The 24,981-nt window shown below is 49.7% G+C and overlaps 4 protein-coding genes across 4 annotated transcripts; 2 read left to right on the top strand and 2 right to left on the bottom strand.

The window, feature by feature from the left end:
- Positions 1–3,158: 3,158 nt before the first annotated feature.
- On the top strand, positions 3,159–4,440 carry PFICI_10934 (uncharacterized protein; the record flags this gene model as incomplete). Its single annotated transcript, XM_007839515.1, has 3 exons — positions 3,159–3,948; positions 4,024–4,281; positions 4,343–4,440. 3 exons carry the CDS (start codon positions 3,159–3,161, stop codon positions 4,438–4,440), a joined length of 1,146 nt encoding a protein of 381 aa, XP_007837706.1.
- A 5,917-nt stretch (positions 4,441–10,357) lies between these two features.
- Positions 10,358–11,791, bottom strand: PFICI_10933 (uncharacterized protein; the record flags this gene model as incomplete). Its single annotated transcript, XM_007839514.1, has 1 exon — positions 10,358–11,791. One exon carries the CDS (start codon positions 11,789–11,791, stop codon positions 10,358–10,360), a length of 1,434 nt encoding a protein of 477 aa, XP_007837705.1.
- Positions 11,792–14,577: 2,786 nt separating this feature from the next.
- Positions 14,578–17,439, bottom strand: PFICI_10932 (uncharacterized protein; the record flags this gene model as incomplete). Its single annotated transcript, XM_007839513.1, has 12 exons — positions 14,578–14,983; positions 15,056–15,120; positions 15,169–15,193; positions 15,251–15,309; positions 15,439–15,617; positions 15,676–15,738; positions 15,801–15,824; positions 15,877–16,108; positions 16,162–16,390; positions 16,461–16,554; positions 16,608–17,270; positions 17,391–17,439. 12 exons carry the CDS (start codon positions 17,437–17,439, stop codon positions 14,578–14,580), a joined length of 2,088 nt encoding a protein of 695 aa, XP_007837704.1.
- A 3,431-nt stretch (positions 17,440–20,870) lies between these two features.
- Positions 20,871–24,566, top strand: PFICI_10931 (uncharacterized protein; the record flags this gene model as incomplete). Its single annotated transcript, XM_007839512.1, has 1 exon — positions 20,871–24,566. One exon carries the CDS (start codon positions 20,871–20,873, stop codon positions 24,564–24,566), a length of 3,696 nt encoding a protein of 1,231 aa, XP_007837703.1.
- Between the last annotated feature and the right edge of the window lie 415 nt (positions 24,567–24,981).

The raw sequence follows: 24,981 nt of genomic DNA, 5'->3' as shown, positions 1-24,981 counted from the left end.
TGCACCATTGAGAGCCAATTCTTCATCGGGGCTACCATAATGTAGGTACGTAAACGAAGTCAGGCGGCATCCGAACAGCAAAAGTAGGTAGTTACGAGAAGTCTTCTTACCGTCGTCCTCAATTATCTTCTACTTTCCGGGGACTCACAAAGGAGTTTTGAGGCAGTGCCTCCCATCAACCTTGTTTGAGATGGTCCCCTTTTTTTTAATGTCTTTTGCCAAGCCTGCATGCATACTGTTCAGTGCCTGCCCGTGATTTACAAGTGGCAAGCGCACGCGCGGTTTCTCATTTAATATATCCTCATGAAATAGCATTGAGAGAAGACAAAGAAAGCAATCGCCGGCCCGACAACCCCAGAGCTGCGGACCCTGACAGAAAGAAGGTCGTGACTATCTTAGCGTTCGGGTTGGCCTCCGCTCCTGCTCGTCTGAAGCCTGAAGCCTGCGTCCCAGCAGTTGATCACGGACAGGATCAGGTATCGTATCCTTGAGGCAATCGCCAATCTTCTCGCAACCCCTTCCCAGTCTGCGCGTTGCGTCAGACCCGGGCTGGGCTTAGTCACCCTTGGGAAACCTAACCCACCAACTCGGAGCTTAGGAAGCATTCGAAGCTCACCTTGCTTTTTTCCCTCCCTTCTTCCTGCCCTACCTCATACGTACTTCAGGGTTGGTCTTAGGTCCCCCGAATTGAAAAAAAAAAAGGAACGGGAAGGCAATTACCACATGCGCCGTACCTTTTGAAAGGCTTTCTTCCATCCTTTTTTTTTTTTCCCCCTTCGTGTGCAATCCCGTTCTGCTAGGATTTTACAGCCTCTCGGGCCACCCTCCTCCAACTCAAGGGGGATGGGAAAAAAAGCATACATACCTAGATATAGCTTACAGTTGCTAATTCAGTCACTTGACTGACACCTGGGTGTGGCATAATCTAGTTGGTACCGAACTAAGTAAATGCTAGTCCATAATGTAGCTCAGGCCTGGCATCCACATTGATTGCCTGTGCACGCCATTTTCGCTCTCTCCGTCGGTCACCAGGGAAGAGGGAAGAAAAAAAGAGAGATAGTAAGAAAAAAGCTAAATGAAGGATAAGGAGGGTGAAAATAAAATAAGATAAAAAGATTAAACGACAGAGACCAAACCGAATCCCGTATTTTTCTGCCAGGAATCTTTGCCAAGAGCTAAGTACCTAAATCATGACCCATGTAGTCCTTCTATTTCAATGATAACTTGTATTCCCACTTTACGCTTTTCTTTTCCCCCATCAATGGTGCATCAATCAACGTTTCCACTGAACTGCGCGAGTGAGCTATTCGTAACCTTGGGGGCATATTTTTTTTTTGTCTACTTTCCCTTTTCAGCATCGATCCAATCAACCCGTCGATTAATCAATTTATCAATGTTTTTCTCCCATGTCCTACCCACAGCCCCAGGGTACGTGCGAAAGCAAGATCAAGACGTCGAAACCTGGATATTACCAGCTAGTCTAGCTAAGACCCCCCCGAGTCGATCCACACACTCTCTCTTTCCTCAGTTGTTTTACCTACTACTACCTGCTCATCACTCTAAAAAAGAAGTCACTCAAATGGGACCTCTTCGCCTTGCCCTTTCCCCGTCTGGCACCATCTGACTACACTAGATTATATTGCCGGACTAAGAAAAAAAAAAGACTTACTTTTTTTTTCACTGGTCGTGTTCTCTACACAGTACACTACTACCTACTTACCACTAGTCCGACTGACCTCTTTCCCGGACGACATCACTGCCGTGCGGTATCGCCTACCTGTTCACACCGCGGCCAATGTCAACAAGGAGATCACCGATGTGCTAGATGAAAATCCTCCGACATTTAACAACCAGGCCGTCTCCACTCCAAGTACACAACACCAACCGTCAGCCTGACCGTATTCCCCATTCGGCTTTCGTCTGTTTTCTTTCTCTGCTTTTGCCCTGGTCATGCTCCTCATACATTTCCAGCTACTCAAGTAACATCACGCCTGGTGACCCTCCTCTTTCTCCGCCAATATAGCAGCCTCCAAGGTTCCGTCCGCACCACCTGCTTGTCCTCCTGGTCATATCAATACTCCTACCACCCGTTCAAAAGTCCTCATTGATTCACCAGAAACCAGACACCATTGGCTTCAGGACTATTTGGAAGCAACATTGCCCTGTCAACCTCGTCTTCTTTTTCTACTATTCCCCTCCGTCAACGTCTATAGTCAAAGGCAAAGCGGATCGCCCAAATCAAAGCACCTACCACCAGCCTGCCTGCTCGTGAGACCCTGGTGCGGCTTTCTATCTGAACGAAGACGACGCAAGGTCACTGCTTGTTCCGCCTGAGTACCTCTGTAATCTCTTCCGGGATACTCCTAGTACCAATAGTGACAACCGTTAACAAGTCGGTACACTACCTCTCCCCCACTCGGGCTATTTTTTTTTTCTGTTTACGACTCCGGCCCAAGGATCTAGAGAGGTCAAGGTCAAGGTCAAATCTGGGAGGACCGACGGCGGGGACATCATCATCCCTACTACTACTGTGTCTACGATTAAGGCATGAATCAAAGCTTTCCGCTCTTTTAGTACATACAGATCGAGGGTCCTCTGAGTCTGCCACTTGGACGTGTTCCTTCACTCGGCAGGCAGTCCTTGATTATTTCATTCCCTGTTGCGCCGCCTTCCTTTCCCAAAAGTCAAGAAGGAAAGAAGAAGAAAAAAATAAACCACTCGCTCCTTCAAGGCTGCCAATAGTCCCACCATATATCACCGCCACCATCCCTAGAGGAGAGAGAAAAGCAGAGGAAAGACCGGAATTTTCTTTGTCACCAGGAACATAGTCTGCAGCGCGACTGTCAACCACGAACCAAGTTAATATCATCCACTTGGCAGGACCTTGCGATAAGTCCTCTTACTGGTCCTGCGTACTTTGTGGTAAGCTACACAACGCGCGCCAACCTACACCACCACTGGGTATCAGGAAAAGTTCTGCCTCTTTGTAGACACAAGCGATACGTGTCGGTTCGTCGCCTATTTCCAACAAAGTCGGTCTCGCGGCCGGCTCTAGAAGCAAACTGGCCTTAATCTACTCTACGCCCACTCCGCTGCCGGAGGTACACCACCGGCTTGGATCACCACTCCAGACGTCAGGCAATCAGTACGACCGTGGCATGGATGAAAACGCGCGTAGGAGGAGGCAGAACGAAGCGCCTATAAACACAACTTCGAATTCAAGATACCCCGATCCAAATGCGCAGAGGAGACCGTACGGCGCAAGCACAGGCGCGTCTGACAGGTATCGCCCCGCGTCTCTCAACACGTCCCCTACGACGGCACGAGGCATGGGAGCAACGGGTGGGTACAGCGGCTACTATCAGGAACAAGCCGCGGCTTTCTCGACCGCCATGCCACAAAACACAATGCCATACCAATCCGAGTATGGGCAGGATACGAGGCAAACAACACAGAATTTCGGCGCCTACAACACTCCCATGATGTACAACGTCCCGCAAGCGGGTGCGCAAAGTGCCGTCTACGATACGAGTCAACAGTTTCCGTCTCGGCAGCCTGCAGCAATGCAGATTATGCCAACCGATGTGGCCGCCCCCTACTTCCCGGGTGAACCAACCAACTCGGCTGCTGCGTCTGGTTTGCAAGGTCAAGGGACTTCTTCGAGCACTTCTGCAGTATATCAACAAAGCCCGGGAGACCAACGCGCCATGCTTCAGAACTACCCCAGCGGAATGGCGTCAATGAGCGGAATGTCACAGGCGAGCGCGCCGCAAGAGCAGCCTGTCCAACAGGAGGAAGAGGATTACGGCCACATGGGGCAGGCTTATAACGAATATCAATCAGCTCTGAAGGAGATCTTCACCAATATTCGGAACGGTGTCCTAATGACAGCCAGCGACTCTCTCCTCAGTGTATCTGATTGGCTCTTGTCAAAGGCAAATGAGCTGGGTAAGGATTTTTCACTCTTTTCTCTCTCTCTGCATACAAACAAAGGCAGTATGCTAAAATCAACCTTGTCTTTAGGTCTAGTTGTTGACAACCCCGAACTTCACCACGACCGCATCAAGCTCTGGAATGACTTTAACCATGCATGGCTTGGACTGTTACAAAAGCAGAAGGACATGGTCGAATCCGGCATTGCCCCTCAGAGGGGCCAGACATTGATCACAGAAGAAAGGCTGAATAAGATGGGCAAGGAACTGGTTCGAATGTGCGATGGAATCGAGCGCCATGGTCTGGTGGACTACGAATATGGCGTGTGGGAAGAACATATTGTGGAGAGTAAGTGCCCATCTCAGCGAATCCGATTGGTGGTTTTGCAAAAGTACTAATTTGGTTGCAGTCCTGACAGAGTGTCTTGATCTCTACGGCGGCAACAACAACGATGACGCCGACACGAGCACCAATGCTGCCGGGCCAAGCCACAGTGCTTCCCGCTAAGCGAATTATTCCACAAGCCTCATGTTCTGTTCCCTAGTGCTATGCATCGAGTGCGTGGACATGGGCGCTATTGTTATTGGAATTTGATGTACTATACCATCTTTGCCCTCGAAGCCCAGAGCTCCGAGGCTGTCTTCGATGGATTTGAATTTGTCTGTTGAGCAATGATTCCCCTGTCGTTAGCAGTGCTTTGGAAGGATCATCCCAGAAACTACGACACCGGTCTGGGCGAGGAGGAGCGATGGCATCGCATTATGTGAGAGAGAACCAATGAATGCTACGAGGCAACGATAATACCTCTTGTTGCCCGATCATATGCATCTGACCCCCCAGGACATTTGGGGCGAAGCTGGCAATCGGGCAACGAGGATGTCGACGCAGAAATGACGGAACGGAATCACAGGGATTTGCAAATTGGGAAAGCCTCTGCCCTGGGTCATTACCAAGGCTAGGGAATGGAGGAAACAAACAGGAACAAAACCGCAAAGAAAACCCGAAAGGGAGAACAAAAAAAAGAGCAGCTTGAAAAGGAATTCTAACGGAAAGGGGAATTTTGGTTATTGATTACTTGTATCTGTGTACATGGGTGAGCTCGGAAGAGAGATACCCTGGTGGCCCTGAGGGAGCATACACAGGGGCAAAAAGAAATATAGAGAAAGAAAGACTCGTCTGCCCTCACGGGCAATCATGACTTGGCGGGGAGGCTACTAGGAAAGAAAGCCTTTGGTGTTTTGGTCATTATTAATTGATGGTCTAATGGATGACAGCGTATGTATCTCACTTAGGTAGCTGGTAATACCCCGGGGCTTGTACATGTACATGGCCAGGCAATTCGAAATTGACTTGTATTATTTGCATCAGAGACGATATCAAACAAGCAAGTAGTGAAAGAAAAAAACAAAATAAAATGATAAGGATATACCTACCTTGTCGCCTCTTTTTTTTCTCTTTAATTCTATTATTTCTCTTGTGTAAGTCTATACTAAAGACCATTGAAGAATGGGTTATAATTGTGAGGCGACGTCGTCATGGGAGGCGTTTTCATTGGGCACAAACAATGCCCAATCGGCGAATATGGACAAGACGGTTGAAGATCATTTCTCGGCGCCTTGCGCATTCGACCAGTGACATGGTGGAATTAAGTGCCATTCTGGTGAAATGGTGTGTATGCGAACATTCAAGGGTCTTTTCGTTTTTTGCCCATGCATATTCCAACACAATACGACCATCCAACCAGCGGTATTGTACCTGAACTATGTACAATTTGGAGGAGCTAGTGTTTGCAGTGAATACATAATCAGATATGTGATGTACAGTACCTAGCTTGTACCTAGTATACTAAAGCCTGTGGTTGACGCTAATGTAGCCGCACAGGAATGTACATACATGCCTACTTGGGCTTCACGCCCCTGAAGGCAGGCGCAACAAGAACAACCACCACCACCACCACCCAAGCTTCGGCCCTACCTTGGTTGTTCAGCCTGGAATAACGGATCAAATCCTCCTCTCGAAATTCTATCAGGCGTCAATCTGCCAAAGATGTAGAAAAGAAACGAGGGTGGAAAAAGAAAAAAGAATACTCTAATCGGTATACCAAGCGACACACTACCCAGCGACAAGCCTCCGCAATTGGGCACTATTGAGCCAGCCCCAGATCGACGTCTGGGGGATCAGCATCCATTTACCACTTGTCTGTCTGCCTACTAGGTAGGTAATCACCAAACACGATCTAGACTACGCATCATCATCATTACCATCCATCTCTCTCAGCCTTAGCAAAAGCCCAATGGTCGATGGGTGAACAATGATAAAAAGCAATTATTTGACTCAGACTGTCCGTACTTCGCCTTTGTCGGACCTGCGCCTTACCCGTCAAAATTCAGCCACTGATTCGACCACCCTTACGCCGAGACTGCTCCTGCGAACTGCTGCATGCTATGATCCCAAAGACTCGGGTCCGTGGCTACCCAATTATCAGACATGATGCTGAAATGTCATAGCCATCCTTTCGCACCCTTGCTACTCATTGGGCACATGTCTCCAGCAGCCATGATACAAAATATCACGTAGCATTCAGCTATGGCTCCACCCTCATGGGGTTCCTCCCAATGCTAGCTGCTGTGGCTAGGTTCGCTGGGTGCTATGTGTGCTCCGCCTGGTCGTCAGTACTACACGGTACCTATTACCGCAGCCGTTTAGGAGGTCGTCTCGTCACCTTTCTCCCATGATTCTGTCGAGGACCGGAAATCATGAAAGGGAAAATCAGGGGAATTGATTATTTCCGGAGTAGCACTGCCCATCTGCTCTGCAGAGGGGCGTCGAACCCCGGTCAACGACCATGGGCGCCTAATGGCAACCCTCTCGGGCCTGATGGTTATGCTTCTTCGCCCCCCCGGTGAAGAAGAGAGACTTGAAATAACATGGGTCCATGTTGAGCACTACAGATCACGTTCACCAGTGCCATCCAACAAGATGGGAGTCGGAGCTCAAGAACAACCTGCAAAGCACTGTGTCACATGGCCATGAAAGATGTGCAGGTGGTGTGGCAACTCTTGAGAGGGTATCGCAGCCCCAACCAAAGCAGAGATCACTTGTCTTCTACTATGAGACATGATCACGAGGAATCGCTCGACATAGTGACTTGGCGAATTGCCATTTACGGTCGACTGCGTCTTCTCATTGGCTCAGAGAGAAACGCCGCCCTGTTTATCGATCGGGCGCGGAGGACCCCCGGAGAGATGGCAGCTCCTCTCTCGCCCAAAAGCAGTACGGTACTTGTAATAGCATCTGCCTGGACCAGAAGGGGGAGGATCCATCGCCCCTCCGCCAGGGTTTGGCAATGGCACGTCCAGACTACTATGTACCCAGACCGGATGCATGATCGTTCAAGGGTCTTTGTGGCGGACCCCTCTCCCCACTGCTGCTGAGTTTATGGGCCTCAGCTTAACTTGTCGTATGTAATAGTCATTGTAACGATTCAGGAGTAAGTGTCTCAGCTACAAGCTGTGCCCATTGAATGAATCCTCGAGAGCTGAGAGGAGTGCATGGAGAAGAATATAGAGCAAGGGATCTGTCGCAGAAACCACCCTGGCAGCTAAAGCTGCCAGCCAACAACATGACCGGGGATCCGAAATTTGACGACGATGAGCTGTCACAATTATACGCAAACCCCTCTGCCTGAACAGATCCGCCCCCAAAGGCCCAGCCATCGAGCAAGGGTTCCGGAGATCACCTTTTGCAAGGCTGCAGCCTTAAGATGACAGATTTCAAGCTGGGTGGATTCCTTCTGGTGTTTTCCGGCCGATTCGGCCAAGTCCGCGACAGTCCTGCATTCCCTCTTCGCTTTTCTTTTATGCACCCCCTTTTGTGGCTGATCATTAATCTGACGAATTGGCAAAGGACGTCACTTGCTTTGCCCGTCGCCTCAACCGCCTGTCGAATGATATAGGCTTCCCACGAAACAATACCCCCAGTCGATAATGCATAGGCAATATAATACCGGTCTGCAGTGTTCTGCTGTAGTGCAATCAACATGGGGGGGACCAGAGATGGCTTTGTCAGCAGCATGTGCCCCTTGCAGACCGACGACTGCTGCAAACAAGTTTTAAGTTAGCCGGTCTCCGAGGAGGCTATGTACTATTTGCACCGGCTTGGCTTTCTGCGAAACATTGTTGCAATAGTACGCAGGACAAGGAACGAATCCACTGGTGAGTTCGGAGATATGTGGACGATCTCAAAATCTGGACACTGTGAATTGCGGGAAGATCCATCCTCTCCCCCACAGCAGCCGGTTGCTTCCCGTCGATTTTGTTTTAGCGTATCCGTGTCTCTGGCCGCCTATAATGCCAACCTTATATTACCACACTGTTGGGACTCTACGACTGTTGCAACCAATTCTCTGTTTCAGAGTTTCAGCTTTTGTCATGCCGTCGGCAAACCCCCAGGTCGGACAAATGAATTGCTTTTCCAACAAATTGGACTTCGCCTGCGATCGCTGTCCAATGGTGCAGCCCTGGTGGCTGGGCTGCCAAAGATTGACTGCGTACCTTGTACTACTGATCACCTTCTGCAGCAGTGCCGCGCTCCCGGGACTCTCATGACCTTCAGCCAACGAGGAAAAGAAAAGATAAACATGGATTGCGGAGTGACCATATTTGGTTAATGATATAAGGGCAGGCCAGAGATTACCATATGTGCGTCATTGTCTCAATTCTATTCCCGCTGTTTCGGGCCATCTGCAGATGACTAAGACTGGCCCTAGGCATGTAGTGTTAATGGCATCTCCCGACCTCCCGCACCACCCATCCCAGCATTGATTTATTTTTATAGGAATACGTTCCATATTGACCGGAACTAGTGGCCATATAGATCGGTTTGTTCCTGGTCTAGGACCCAATATATCCAAGCAAAGACACCCCAGAATCAGGGAAAACAAAAGATGATGGTAGAAAAGGCAAGCAATAACAAAATAAACGAGAGTATATTTGATCCCAGCCTCGCTCGCGACGATGCAATGTCCCTTTTACCCCGGTGAGCTGACACGGGTCGCGCTACACAATATCACCGTCATGACTCGGGATAAGCAAAACATGACTGCGGCTGCATTTAATTACTACCAAGTCAGAGATATATGGAGGGATTCTTTTTTTCCCCAACAGTACACCTCAGCATTTGACACCATCACTCTTTCTGACAGGGGTTTAACGATTTCGCCAGGCAATGTACATGACAACCAGGCCCTCTGGAGAATTGTCGCAAATACGAGATTTGCATGTCTAGGTCTATACGAGAGAGCTATTTATTTTCCTAGGTCTCCTGCCACACATACATACATATGCTGAATGGAGTAGCAGCAGCCCAATCAGTACATGGTAAATTTTTTTCCCTCGTAAATTGGGGGGGTTGATTGAACTGTGGTAGTTGGCGAATGTGGGAACAAATTTGAATTGCAAGCCTAGGTACTTGAGGAGGAGGGGCGTATGCATAATATTAGCAACGATACAAAAGAACCGGGGGAAGAAAGATAGAAGGATAGGACAAAAGAAACAATCATGCTTGAAACAAAATGCAGCTCTTCATTCATGATGCGCACACATGATGTGGAAATGCCAAAGAGGCCAACTCGACGCGACTTGTGTATGCGCAACAGCGGAGCCGCGCCCAGCATGTGCTTTTTTTACCACCATTTTCCATCTCTGGGAATGAGGTGGGCGGCGCATTGCATTGGTGTTGTTTGGAGAGAATATATCAAAATCTATGGCGTGAACAAGTTCCAGAGATTGTTGTCTAAATTTACGGAGTGTCGCCATGTTTGTGTTTGTTTATTATCCGTCATGGCAATGACTGTACAGAATGCCGTGATATTTTGAGTGTGGTCTAGACTCTGCCACACAATTATTGTCTATATCTGTATTCATCCATCCCTTCCTTTTCTCTTATTGGGCGTGCGTGTGTGCGTGTGTGTGTGTATCTTTACATCTACATGTTCATATCTTGGGGTGCAGTCCGTCTATCGACATCAGCCCCGATTCCAATCCTGTTTTCAAGCCTCAAAATGTACATTCCATACTGCCTCTATGCCTTGCATATTTCATGACGCAAAGTCTTTACAAGTCCTTTGGCATGTATCGTTGCCGTATTGTTAGATATCGCTCTTCTCATGTAGATGGATTTCATCTACATGTTCCATGTCTTCCCGGTTCTGGGCTCTATATATTCATTTGCGGCGGAAGAGAAAAATAGATCTATATGCAAGTATTGCCAAACCAGTTTTCGTGGTGATGCTTGCTGGGGGTTTGTTGTTTTGGTCATGTCTCCACCCCGACGCGAGGAAACGGATGTAATGATCTTTCACCCTGCTGTCTTTGCGTTGATGCGCTTGAATACTAGCCTTTCAAGTCTTTGCTCTTCTCTTTATCTAGGCTGCAGCTAGTGTAAAGGAAGGGTCAAACTTGAACGGCTTCTCGCGAATAAAGGAACTAATATCGCGCTGAAAAGCCAGCTCATTGAGGTAATTATGAACCTGGGGCAGCACGTAGCCGCCCTCCTCAATGTCGCCCTCAAACTCGGGCAGCTGGATGATATTGTACGGCTGCGAGCGCGCCTTTTCTTTGGAGTCGTCAATGAGCACGGTGTTGGTCTGGTCCCAGCGCCGGCCCAGGTGCGCCTCGGGGTGGCTGGTGGCGACGGACTCGTCGCCCCAGAAGCGCTCCAGGCGCTTGTAGCACTGCACGCGCTGGTTGTAGTCGTCGGCGCTGAGGCCCAGGGTGTCGCGGCCCCAGACGGCGACGAGGCGCTCCTGGTCGGCCGGCGACAGGATCTGCGGCACCATCTTGCCCACGTTTTCGGGCTTGGCCGACGACCAGATGGCCACGACAAAGGTCTGCAGGCAGTACTGCAGAAAGGTCCGGGTAAACGGCCGCTCCACAAAGGTCGACGACTTTTTCGAGTTGGGCCGGTGCAGCAGCGTGCCGTTGAGGTCAATGATGACCAGGATCCGCCGCGGCACTGCCAGAGTCGACGGAGGCCGCGCCGACTGTGCAATGTAGGCCGTGCTCGGGTTGGGCACGCCGCCGGATCCTGCAGTGGGTTTGGCGTAGGGTCGCTTCTTGGCTGGTCTCGTCGTGGCCGTGGTTGCCTCGGCCTGCTGCTGCTGCTGTTGTTGTTGTTGTTGCTGTCGCTGCTGCAGCTTCTTTTGCTTCTTTTTATGCGGCTTCTTGGCAGATGATGATCCATCGAGAATGGGTATCCCAGTTGTCTGCGTTTGATGAGGCGTCGACTGGGGCGTCGGCTCTCCTCCCACGCTGGGCGACGAATCACTGTCCTCTGCCGCGTCTAATGCGACGACCTCATCGGCCTGCGCCTGCCCTTGGCCCTGGTGCCCTTGCCAATGATGGTTTTGGTGGTGATTGTAGTCCTGTCCACTGTACGGTGGCTGCGACGACCACGGAGTAAATGTAGGCGCCTGCATCGGCATCATCATTGTGGGCGCAAAGACTCCAGCGAACGGGTTAAATGGTGGCGGCGGCGGCTGCTGCGCATTTGCGCGCCCGCCATAAAAGTCTCGGGGGCTCATGATGTTGACAGTGGTACTGTGCTTTTCATCACCACTGGACAGCGGCTCCCGTGTTGTGATTCTGGGACTATTACAGTCCGCGACGGCCGGTAAAGAAGCAGTCGGCGCTGTCGCTGGCGAAGTGCAAATGTGCCGCGCCGAAATGTAGGCGTGCTGCTGCAGCGGCGGCGTTTGCCGTTGCAGAGGATGAAAAAACTGGAGTCTTCTCCTAGAGATGCCAGAGACGGCTTGCGCCACGACAAGTATTGGCCGTGATGATGCAGTGGCCGGTGGCATTGGGCAACCACGAGCAGAAGGGAGATTGTAGGTTCTAGATACAGAATCTTTTCATTTGTTGTTGTTCATGTAAAGGTGACTTTTCACGTGCCTCTGAGCGCGATGAAATTATCCGTCTTGGGTCGCGATTCATGGAGGATCTGCAGCAGCCAGAAAAGTGGAGACATTAAATCTGGTCTCAAGGGTCCCGATGCCTATGAAAAAAGACCATGTTTTGCTGTCGGTAGAGTAATCAAGGCAACCTGGGACTTATTTAACCTATATACATCTCGCGCGTATAACAGTGGTTGTTCCTTTCCATCATCTCTTCTCTCCTGCAATTGTGCTGTTCATGATGAGCCTGCCAATGGTCGTGAGATGGCGACATCTAATTGCGACATTGAAGAAAGGAAACAACCAGATAAATCTTTTTATGTTTCTCATATGTAAAGATTCTCAGTGTGTTCAAATTAGTTCCCAGCGCATCCTTTCCTGACTTTGAGGCATCTTGGTTGAAAAGTAACAACGGCAACGATGATAATATAAAGCAAAGCGCATCGCATCGCCGAGGAGATCTCCATTTCAAACACTGGTCTGTTCGTACTGCAGACAGGATATACCGGATTCAAAATATATGTGGAATATGAAATTGTTCAGATTCATCATCCTTCTAAACATCCCCCCCCGTCATTGCTTGTTGACTATTGACGTATCTTGCTTGATTGAGAGACAAGAACGTGGAGATACGATTAAGTTCCCCGAGACAGCAAAGTGCCTGTTTGCAATGAAAGTGGAATGAGAATCGACGGCATGATGCCTGGATCTGCTATTAAATGTCAATAGAGGCACGACTGGCCATGCTGGTGGTTATTGTTGACATGGTTCAGACGGTAAGCCCAAGAGTTTCAAGAGCTATACCCCGGACATCATGATGGATGTCTAGAGACACAACTTCTCATCTGCATAAGAATCTGATAGTCCATGGTAAAGCAAGAAAACTGTGTTAAATGATACAGGACCGGCAAAGCCAAGCCAGAACAAGAATGATGCCAAATTACAAGAGCCGACTCCAAGCTGATTCAAAGAGATGGAAAATCCTAGCATCATGTTCAGCAACCCTTATACCCACACTGACCTCACAAGTGATTGATCTGGACGTAATTCTTGCATCCTTAATCTTTGCAAGACCAAGTGCTGTCGATTCCAGGACCCATTGGATCCACACGGGACACAACATACAACCATCACGTCCCACCGCTGGCATTCTTCCATTCTTGTTCCCATTTATCGATAGCCTTTTTTGCCTTTTCGACCTTGTCCTTCACCGCGGTTGGTTTTCCACCCCCTGCCGACAAGTGTTCGACGGGCGTCGTCTGGCCCCCGGATACATAGTCCCTAACGGACTTGGGTGTGTTCTTGCCTTGTGTTGATTGCCTATCAGCAAGTGCTCTTGATTAGCTTTTTTCAAAGATCTATCTCAGAGAATCAAAGACGTGACTCGACGATTTTAGACCACTTGCGCCCTCGGGACCTACCGAGTTTGGGATGAGCTCGCGGCTGATGCGTCGGAGTGAGATGCCATGGCGAGCCTTCTTGTCACTTCTCAGAATGGTTTTCATGTGGCTATTATAGTGCTGGGTTGCCTATTCTCTTCACCTGTGGGACAGGTACCATTGGATCAAGATTCGTAAATGGCCAATGGAAGGTTTTGTTTATAATGGCGGGTCATGCCACTGATCCGCCCGCTTTTGGGCGTTGCTTGAGGACGGACGGGCGATGAAAAGGATTGGCAAAGGGGGTTTGATCAATCAACTATAGAGTTGCCTTGTAGTCTTGTCTCTTAGAAACAACATGCCATGGCTATTTAGTGATTCGCGACGAGCTCAGGTCGTAACTTCCACGATAGACGTGCTGAAGCTATCGTGCTGCCTGATCGCCAATGACTCACAACTTGGTTGGTGCTTTCCATGAGTCTAAAGACGAGAACATATTGTCGTGGTGTTTCCCGTTGACAGCAGTTGGCTCAAGAAGAAAAAGAAGCTGCTTCGCGTGGGGGAAAAGGAGTCGCAGGACTGGTCCTACCGTATTGTGACCCGAATGGGAGGGCAGAGGAAGTGAACCGCGTCCATGGTCCCGGTAATTGACAGGCAAGGGCGTGGTCACGATTGTGCTGCCTTACCAACTGCTGCCGTGTTGGTACCAGTGGCCTCAGCCCATGTTCCTACTTGAACATGGGGGGTTGTTGGTTGCATGAGAGCCAGGGACCCGGCATGAGCACATCGGTGCGGACCCGTTGGAATGTGTACAATGACGTCTATAGCACGTGGAATCTTGTGGCTGCAATCAGCCCTCTTTGTTCTAGAAGGCTTCTGGAACGGGATTTGAAGCTTCTCGGTCAGGAACACGGCTAGGTAGTCAGCACACCTTTGTGCTCTTGCTGCAAGGGCAAGGTAGGACTGAGGTTGACTTGACAGGGTTTGGGCCCTGGTATCATTGTGGAAGTGGGTTCTGAGTTGGCTGCAGTATTCTATACTTGATCATGTACTTCTTGGGACATCTCAACCAACAGTCATGAATGTTCATGTTACATTTTGCACCAATTGGCACCAATTGGTGCCAAGAAAAGTAATAGGACATCATCTGAATGCCACATAACAAGACATTTTGATAAATTGCTACGGCTGCAAAATTTGCCGATTTGCTGACATCATCTGGGATCTGGTTTGTTTGAAATGACCTGACGGGTAATGTCAGAATCTTAATATCATTGGTTTTGTAACATATGGTACCAAAGCAATAGCAAGAGGTTACGCGCGACTCACTTCCGAAATCCCATCCGGATCGAAATCGTCCATTTCCACCTCGGAGCCTGACTGGTCCAGCTGATCGCTGTCAAAGTCAGGTGGTTTGTACAGTTGCGGGCGAGGTCCATGCCGCGGGTGCTGCGATATCGACTCATCGTCGGTGGCATCATCCGTGGATGCTTGCCTTTTTCCAAAGATGGACAAAACAAATCCCTTCAATACCCAAGGCGCATATTCGTACAGCTGGAATTTCCAAAACTTGCTCTTGGATACAGCGTAGATGTAGTCTAAGTCTTCGAGTGATATGCGACGCGTCTCTTCCACGAATAGAAATACTAGTACCCAAGCCAATACATTAAAGAAGGAAAATAGACCAAGAGTTCCAGGTGAACTAATTCCGGCAATGAGGCTATAGCAAAGTTCAGTCATCTTGCTCAATTTGGAAGGGAAGAGACAGAGGACAAAGAAACTGATGACAGACCTTGGCCAGAATAGGGAAAGGCAGGCAGCAAAGAATAGATTCACGGATATAGCGAAAGCGCAACCCTATTCGTGTCAGTAAATAGAAAGCCGGCACCGCCACTATATACTCACGATTTCACGGTGAGACAAGGGAAAGCTAACTCATATCATATCAGTATATGCCTGCAACTAGTCCGCTTGCAAAGAGACATACCTTTCAGCAGCCAAGGTGAAGGGTATAGGTCCTGGCTCTGTTAGTGTGTACAGGAAAATCTCAAGCAGGAACGAAACGTACCGAGTCCAGGGGAATAAAAGATAGTATGCACTTAAAAAAAAAAAGTTAATTTTGGTTGGAGTCAGCAATAGAGGCATGGATCACTCACGATAGAGAAACAAAACAACCAAGGCGCATGTGACCTTGGGGGATTCGGGTATCGATTCGTTGTTCAACGCCAAGAAAGAAAGAGCTGCAGCCGCCATCATGAGCGACATGAATGGTAATGTTATGAGCAGCCATCTGCGTCTGCCCATTGTGTCGATCCGCCTGATCGCAGGTAAAGCAAAGACAAAATTGAGAAAGCCTGAAACGCAAGTTAGAGCCCACAATTCCTGCGGAGGAAATTTTCATAAAAGACTTACCAAAACCAATGCTAAAGTACATTGCAATGTTCTTGTTATTAGAAAAGATATTAAAAAATGTCCCTGGGCATGTCAGCTACATGTACGTTCATGAGATCCGCAAGCATGATGGAAAGATATCCTACCAGAGTAGAAAGCTAAAATATTAACTGAGAGCTTGTTAGTCAAGTGAGAACAAGTCGAAAGGCGTCGGAAACTTACTTCCGCATAATTGCTGTGCGAGGGCAGCAATGGAGCTGCTTATTAGAGGATTTCTGTTGCGCCTTTTTGCAAAGAGTTCTCGAAATTGCTTGACAAAGTCCTTCAAAACACCAAATTCAGCCGTTTCCATAAAGGTGACGAATGTCCTGAGATCCATGTTTTTCTTGTACTGCACTTGCACCTCCTGTTGGATTGATTTGTGAAGTAGATAGATATCTCGCAATGCGATCAACTTGAAGAATGATGAGTGAAAGGTCTGGCGGTCTCTGAACAGATTAAACTCACCGGACTTCTTCGTAAAGTTTTTATGATTTCATATGCTTTTTTCGGATTATAGTTTGGACCACGTCGGAGGTAGTAGCGAGGGCTTTCCGGACATACAGCCAAGACACCAAGGAGCACGATTGACGGCACCACTGGCGCCCCAAGAATTAATGCTAGGGCAAGATTTTCGTCCTTGGCTTGGGAGAAACACAAGTTCAGGATGAAGCCAACGAAGATTCCACACGCGACCCTGAAATATGCATTAGTTTAAGAAGTTGCACATGAATGTTGTGAGCTGGAGACGATGTCCTCAGACGTACCAAAGCTGCCAAGCAAGAATCGAAGTACCGCGCCAGTATCCGACTGCGGTCTCGGAGGCGAGAACTGGCGTGTTGACAGCCTTGATGCCCATGCCTAGAACATGATCAATACGCGCCATGAAGGGTCTAGTACTCAGCGGGACCTACCGATTCCATTGACGATCCTGATGCCGAGTATGATTTGCCATTTTGGTTGCGAGGTACTGATTACCGGAATCATGGCCAACAGGGCCGAGGTTACCATTACCATCGCGGCTGCCACAATCATTGATCCTTTGCGGCCAAATCTGTCGCTAAATGGTAGAGCCATCCAGCAGCCCAGCAGAGCAGCGCTGAAAAAGGGGGCGGCATTTGTTATTCCTAATAGCCAATCGTTTGGAGATGGCTGTGATGGCCTGAGTATATTCCGATCCATCCACATTTCCGTATTGCTGCCGTCGGGTGACATTCCAAACGTGGTCTCGTTTGATGGTAGACCAATATTGGCGCGGTAGAGTGAAGCACCATTGATGGAGGTTTGTACATGACCTTGAAGAAAGGCAGCGAGAGAGACGGCGAGAATGACAAGCACCATGCCTGGCTCGGGCATGGCAGACTCAAGCTCTTTCAGGAGAGCCTCCTTCTCCTTGGGGTCAAGCTCCACGAGGCCCTCGGTAGGCCCTGTCCAGGTTCCACGACTAATGTCCTCATAGGTTTTTGGATGCTTGCCCACAATTGCAGCTCTCCTCAGATCATTGACATCGACCTCGGACAGCCACTGGTCGCGGAAAGCCTCCACGTCGGCTGCCAGATCCTCATCGCGAATATGGCCTGGGAAGAGAAAGTTAGCGCATGTTTTCGTGCAATGCCCGGCCCACGGCCTTGGATGCGTATGGTGATGCGACAACCATGGTGGAGTCGTCGGGTGACGAGAAGAGAGTAAAGGCTTACTGAGGGCATCACCAAGATATGCATCATTGTTGGCGAAGCGACGGCTCATTTTTTTCTAAGTTACATTGAGTCAGGAGGTCTGCCAATTAGATACGCCAACTCGCTAAGTGGCACGGAACGGAGATAGAAGATATGGAGAACAGTCACGGATGATCGACTATAGCAACAAAAGGATACGGATCGGCAATTGTATCAAAGACGAACAGGAGACGTAATTGGCTAGAGACGAGGCCCATCGACTTTGGCTTCATGCGCCTCCTTCCCCGGACGAGAGGTTTGAAGAACTGGGGATTACCTTTATCCTGAATACTAGTGGAGACATTGCGACAAGAGCCCACCGGCTGTCGCTCTCATGTCGTTCGCTTTGGCCGCCCCAGTAGGCTAAGGAGACATTGTGGTGCTCACAATACGTGGTAGGTAGTCGGGCGGCAGGTATCTGTCTCGTCTGTGGGGACACACAGCCTTGCCTGGCGAGGTAACAATCAACAGGCTGGACAGGCTTAGCGAGTCCAGAGGAACAATTGAAGAATGAATAGATTAAAATGATGGTGGTGAAAAGGTCACGATTGTGCTCCCAAAAATGCGCCGGCGTGAAGGATGAGATGAGGGGCCCCGACCTCTCGCAGCGGCCAGCCCAATCAGCCTCACTCGGGGGGCGACGAGGGAGGAAGGGAGAGGAAAAATAAGTGACGAAGCGACGCCAAGTAATGTACGAAGTACCCCGAGCTCCCCACCAGACGAGACGGCACGCACAGCACCTAGCGCAAGCTGATTTGGCGTAGGGACTCACTGAGGCTGGGCTAGGTTGGATACATGTATTATTTTAGTGTAGTGCAAGCACGGGACGCGTAGCCGGATCGGATCATGGACAAGGCCAACGCTTGGCGCAGCAGCTTGGCAAGGTTGAGACGGGCAGGATAATTGTATTGTACGAGGTGAGGCAGTCGTGGTAAATTTGAAGAAAAGGTATGTATCGTGGTACTTTTCTTTAGCGAAAAAAAAAGACTGATGAAATCGTGTGTGTGCATTCACCGTACTGGGGCCTGCTGGGTTCGACTGGCTGTGACGACGATGAATCGAACCGATGGATGCGGTGTGGACCCTTTCGGTCAACGCAAAAGTAAGTGGGATGGGCGCAAGAGACAAGGTTGGCGCATAAATTTATTATTAACATTGGAGTAATAGCTGAACGTGGGGTAACGTAAGCCAAAAGTCCCTGGTCCGGGGGACTCTGCACGCGCGCTGGATTGGGTCGTCTCAAGCCTCTCAACTCTGGCAAAAAATGTGCGACCCTCCATTGCGACGCTGACTAGGTTGAATGCAAGTCAAGAGAAAGGCGAAAAAGAAACGAAACTAGCCATGGACGTTAACGAGCGAATGAAAAAATAATCGCTATCATTGTGGGCGGCATTCGTGTCGATCTAGAAGATCAACGGCACGAACCCGACTGTTCGGTTTACCTTTAGTTTCATCGGTTGCGACCTAAACAATGAATTGAAAGGGTACATACATATAATCCCCAGCCTGCCATTGATCTGCCATCCGTCAGGGTTTAGGTACATCATGGATGGTAAACTTAGCCAACAACAAATTATCAACATACTCAACCGCGTCTTGACCGGCGCACTCTGTCAAAGCATCACTGCTCTTGTGCTACCCAGCAACCCAGTACCCGGGCCCCCCTAACCAACCGGTTATGCCAACAAAGATCAACCCAGTCCCCAAAGTAAACTTTAGGTATCATCATGGTCTCTTAATTTGGATACCGAAACCACCATGTATGCCTTGCCTTATAGGGCCGAGAGCCTGGGGACATAACCTCAAACGTCAACGTCGTAACACGAAGTAACGTCTCATGGTCGGCGTGCTTCAAGGCCGGCGATTTGCATTTGCAATACCGATGCTCTAAGCGATGATACATACATGCAGAGAAATCAAATTACATTCAAGAACGAGGAAGGAACAAAATCAAAACCAGATGCACCCTCTTTGTGTATTTTACTGATAAGTGTGGCCATGTACCTTGTATGTAGTAGTGATAAACATGGGATAGCTACGGAATATATGTACGACATGCAGTGTATGTTGACCGTGGGGCTCCCATGGGGAAACCGCAAGTGTTGGTGCCACTCCCAAACAAACGGTTTTTGCGGAGAAAAGGACCGACCAAAGCTCAAAATAACAGAAAAAGAATAATAAATGTAGAGGGTCAGTCCACTATCAGTCCCCCTTGAAAATCCATCACTTCGGAACCAATCTCTGCGCATCAAATCATGCACCATCAGATTCTGCAAGAGCGGGGGCACAGCCATTACCATTACCCTTCTGGGTAGGTCCTCACTTATTAGCCTAACGTTAGGTAACACCTAAAAAGATACTGTGGGAGGTATGCCGTAGGTGAGAAATCCTAGTCAACTGTCAGTGCTTGAATGCCACCACACCGCACCGCCCAATCTTCCCGTGGGCCAAGGGCGGTGGCTGTCGCGTCTTTGAGGTAGTTTAGCCCATCCGTAGATCACCAGTCGTTTTCTTTGCTTCCTGCCTACGTCAATATAGCATCAACGGCCAATGACGATTTGTCTGACACCGAGTCACTGCACCGCCCGAATCTTTCATGCAAGCAACTTTGAATCAATGTGCCTTGTTTGCTCTGTTCAGCTGTGAAGTTGCACAATGACACAGACCAGCGACGTCAACAGCCAGGGCTTCGCTGGGCTTCAGTGATCCAGATCAAAGGCTAAACTACCGATGGTGCCCAATGGAGTTAGAAGCCCGCCACCTAACCATAGTAGCGCCCTGGCTACCTGGTACCATCCCCAGATTCATTGCCCCCCTTCCTCCCCCGCCAGTGACACTCAGCAACAATATGTAGGCAGTAGCGTGCCCTGGTCTCCTGTGGGTCGAGCTTCTTCCTCGGTCGTTCCCCATTGCCTCTTTTCTTCCACTTCCACCACGTTTTCTGCAACTTGCTCGATCGAGTCGCAGACCTTCGACATACGCGACACAACCGAGGAGACAGACGGCCTGGCTACATCGCACAGGACTGAAACTCTCATATTCTGCTTGCTTTGATTTCCTAGCTGTCTGTTTGGTGTCATCTGTCTGTCTGCCTGCTGCCGTCGTTAGCCATTTTCATGTCTGTCCAACATTGGCACGAAGGCTCGGCATCTCCAACTCACCCGCCCTGACCATACAGACGAAACCATTTACCCCAAGCTGACTGACTCGATTTTGCGTTGGGCTCTGACATCAGATTGGGACAAAATACAACAGAAAGAGCTCAGAGTTCGACATTGATTCTAAATCAACCCATCGGTCGGTGGCATCAATTTATCAACCTGAGAGCAACAACATCGGCCTCAAAAGTGCATCTGCGAAAAGAAATCGGCGCTAGATTGCCCGATTATCTGACTTTTCGAAAGCTGCCTAGTTGGGTGTTATTGCTGCGGCCACTAACCGACTATGAGTCTACCACCAACAATGAGCGCCGATCAACCACGGCACACAACTGAGAGTTGCGCTTCACCGGCTTCGACGATTTCCATCACACCCAGGAATACGTCGGAACGCGAATCTACCATCGGTCGCCGGGATGTCTTGCGGCTATATGCCGAACTCAAGTCTCACCAGAAGAATCTAGCAGATGCCAGGCACGCTGGAAACTACCGAGATGCCGCCACTTACCACAAAAAGATTATTGACCTGCGCCGGGATCTCTCTGCTGGGGGAGTCTCCCCTGCTGCTCAAGTAGAGGCCCAGCTGAGACAGGCGGCCATTCTCCTCTTGTGTGAAGACATCGAAACCGTTGACAGGTCCCTCTTCCCCGACCTGACAACTCTATCTGGGCAACAGGCTCGCCGTTGCAAGATTGATACCCTCGCTTATGGTCTACTGTATGCCAAAGTTGGCTTCCTGCACATGAGGCTAAGCGACATGGACGAATCGGTGCAGGCACAAGAATATCTCAACTCGTCTCTGAAGACACTTTTGAAGCTCGAGCCGGCTCCCGTTGAGCACATGTTCCCCATAGCTCAATGCCTAGCTGATCTTTATGACTTTACCGCGGCTGATCTCAACCGTGCTCGAGACATGGTGCAGTGGCTGGTCGAAAAGAGTGGTCAAGAAACATTCAGAAACATCGCTATTGGTCGAATTTCCGAAGCTGGAGATTGGTGCACAAAGGAAGGCTTTGAGCTTGGCGACCATGCTTTTGATGTCCCAGCTATGGAACGTGCTATCCTGCGCAACGAACCAAAGCACATTATCGAAACCATGTTGGCCTGGACGGAACGGACCCGTCCCTCATCCGCCAATATCATCTCTCGACTCCTCCTCACAGCGGCCGAGACACGCAACATGACTATCAGCCAACTCCTATTCGAGCACAAAGCAAAAGCTGATGTTATTGACGAAGAAGGAAAGACGGTGCTCCATCGTTGCCTACACTGTCGCGATGCGTCGCTAGAACGATCGACAAAAAAGGATGGCACTAAGATTGCTGCATTCTATCTAAGCAAGGATCCAAGCCTAAGGGACAAGCAGGACCATTCTGGAAAGACTCCTTTGTATGCAGCGTGTGAGGTTGGCTGGGTGGACATGGTGTCATTTCTTCTCGAAATCGAGGCCAACGCGAATCTGGCCGAGAACAATGCTCAGACTCCCCTCTACATGGCATGTGAACGTGGTCGTCGACAGATTGTCAAGACACTGCTTGATAAAGCTAAAAATCTCGATCTTGATGCTAGGGGACCTGGTGGGCAGACTCCATTGATCGTGGCTGTGCAGTATGCTGCGTCTCATGCCGAGGGGATCCATATCGTCCAGCAATTGCTGAAGAAAGGAGCAGACCCAACCATTGCAGACAACACTGGAAAGACGGCGATCAGTTACGTGGGAGGAGTGTGGAGCACAAACGTCAAAGAGGCGCTCAAGAATGCTAGACAGCGACCAGCTGGTGTTGCAACGACTCCAAGTTCTTCAAGCATTGTAACTTCCAACGCCAGCAACAATGCCAAGCCACAAAGATCGAGTCGCCCACCTAGCGTGGCAAGTTCCATGTTTCACAAAATGTGGCAGCCCCGACTCAAGAGCGGAAATTCGAGCTTGTTCAGTCCCAGCAGGACATCACTGGAGTCCGGACTGGCGCCTTCGATATTCTCAAACGACATGTCGCGGCGCACTAGTATCACCAATGCGAGTGTCATCGGCCTCCCTGCCGGTATACAAATAACAGGAAATGAGACGTTCATGTCAATAGCTGACAAAGACCCATCGGCTTTCAGAAAGGACGCCGCCCACGATCCAGAATCTTCGCACAGTCGGAGGGCGTCTTTGGATCGTCCGAACATCTCGAGGTTTCCAATCAATGATCACGGTGCTTCTGAACCGATTGTGCCAACCAGGAGGAATCCAAACCCAGACCCGCATGACTCTAGTATCAACCGCGGCCCCAATGTAACAAACGAGCGTCCGCCATTGGCCCGCGCTGGTAGCTCGTTCGCTTCTGGCGTCGGCCAGGGGGCGTCTGGTAGTGTTGACTCGACCTTATCAAGTACAGACTCTGAATACGACACGCCCTCCGAGAGTGAAGATGCCAGCCACGATGGCGAGCATTCACCCTTTGAACCTAGGATTCACAATCTGCCAATTCGATCTCATCCGGCGAGTGGAGTACAAGACCGTCCCAGCGGGTCTCGAGGGCGACAGAATGGCTCCTTTGATGGCGCCTCCTCTATACCAACACCTCCGGCAAATGATCCTCCAGGGGCAACAGGCCAAAGCAAAGCAAATCAGGGAATTGGTCACGGCAGTGGATCTCGAGGTGGAAAGGTACGAAACGCAACGCAAGGTCCTGATGCGGAGCAGAAGCGGCAGGTACTCCTAGCCTGCCCCTTTGCCAAGAAAGATCCAATCAGCTACGAGCATTGCCACAACTATGAACTCAGAGAAATCAAGCATGTGAAGCAGCACTTGAAGCGTTGCCACTTGATTGTAGTTTGCCCTCGCTGTCGCGATGGCTTCAACAGCCAGGATCATCTTGATCGGCATCTCTTGGAGGGATGTGAAATCCGGGAGCGTGGGGATCCAGAGGGCATGACACCCAAGCAGCACGAGATCTTGAGACCACGAACGAACCATAAAGTGTCGCTCGAGGAGCAGTGGTATTTCATCTGGGATACACTCTTTCAAGGTTTACCTCGACCCCCTACCCCCTACAAGGATGAGTTTGTCAACTTGTCCGAATTCCATAAGCTGGTGAAGGATTTCCGAGATCATCATATCCCAAGTTTGGCCAACCGCCTACTCCATGAGATGGACAATACTAGGCCCATATCATATGAACAAGTCGCGGTCATACTGAATAGGGGCATGGTCGAGTTTGCCAGCACGCTCCAACAGTCTGGCGTGGTCAGTGGAAACCAAAGCATCACAAATCCAGGCACCCAACCGGGACCAACTACCATGGCAGGGGCAGTCGACATCAGCTTGTTGAACAGACACAACAGTCTGGAGGGTCCATCTGACCGCTTGACTCCAGACTCAAGTGGCATGGCACAGCAGTGTAGCCCTGGTAGCACGCACTTGTCAAATGATGACTACCTGCATCCTATCGACGAGGTATCAAACAGCTCATCAAGTCAGCGACAGGGCTCGATACCTCATGAGATGGAACACGTCATTCCGCCGCAGAACCCTGTACACCCGAGCCAGATACCGCATAGTCATCCTCTTCAGCAAGCCGCCGCTGATAATCTCTACAACAGCCAGATGTATGGTGCTCAAGGGTCAGGTACAGACTATCACGCTTTTACGGGAATCGGAACAACATGGAATGGTAATGATGCAGCCATGTTGGACAGCTACTCGGACCCGGTCCTGTCGCCTAACCACTTCCTCATGGACCAGAGCTCAATTGAACAGATGTTTCGACCGATAGAAAACGATGCCATGGACCTAGACATGATGCAGGGGCGCCCTCAACTCCAGCACTCTCAGACATCTGGTTACTTTCCCATTCAGCAAACTCCAGGAGCGCAACAGCAGGTGCCCATGTTTATGACCGGGGGACAAGGGGCAATCCCTTTTACACAGATGGCACACAATGCGGAGGTCCAAGATACATCTCCACATAGTGCCCATCCTAGTGGCCAAGGGCCCTTGTGGTATGGGCCATGATCTGATGGAATGATCTTCATATTTAGTAGTGCTATGTTTGGAGCGATGATCGATTTATCTCTATAAAGGAATGAATGTATGATCTTTTACGATACTGCTTGTTACTTGTATATGTACGTCCTATAGTCAGACTATTATGGAGCAACCACAAGTTGCCTTGGTACAATGAGAATTCCAGACATTTTCCAGTTGAAATCGAGACTCCAAACCAAAGTACACAACCAAATGTTTTGCCCAAGTGCACGTTGCCACGTAAATGGTAGCGAGAGACGCCTCGATCAAGTTTATTGATTTGATCGACTTGAACAGTGTGTACGCAACAAGCGTGTGTGACTCCGTAGCCCGACGAGGGGAAGAAGCACAATGAAAGCAGAACCGTCCCACTGCCAAAAGTACCACTTCCTCCGATACTTTG

Source organism: Pestalotiopsis fici (genome assembly GCF_000516985.1).
Source record: "Pestalotiopsis fici W106-1 unplaced genomic scaffold PFICI_Scf_8, whole genome shotgun sequence".
Classification (NCBI taxonomy): Eukaryota; Fungi; Ascomycota; class Sordariomycetes; order Amphisphaeriales; family Sporocadaceae; genus Pestalotiopsis; species Pestalotiopsis fici.
Note: the sequence above shows the minus strand (reverse complement) of the source record. Positions and strands in the feature narration are given on the sequence as shown.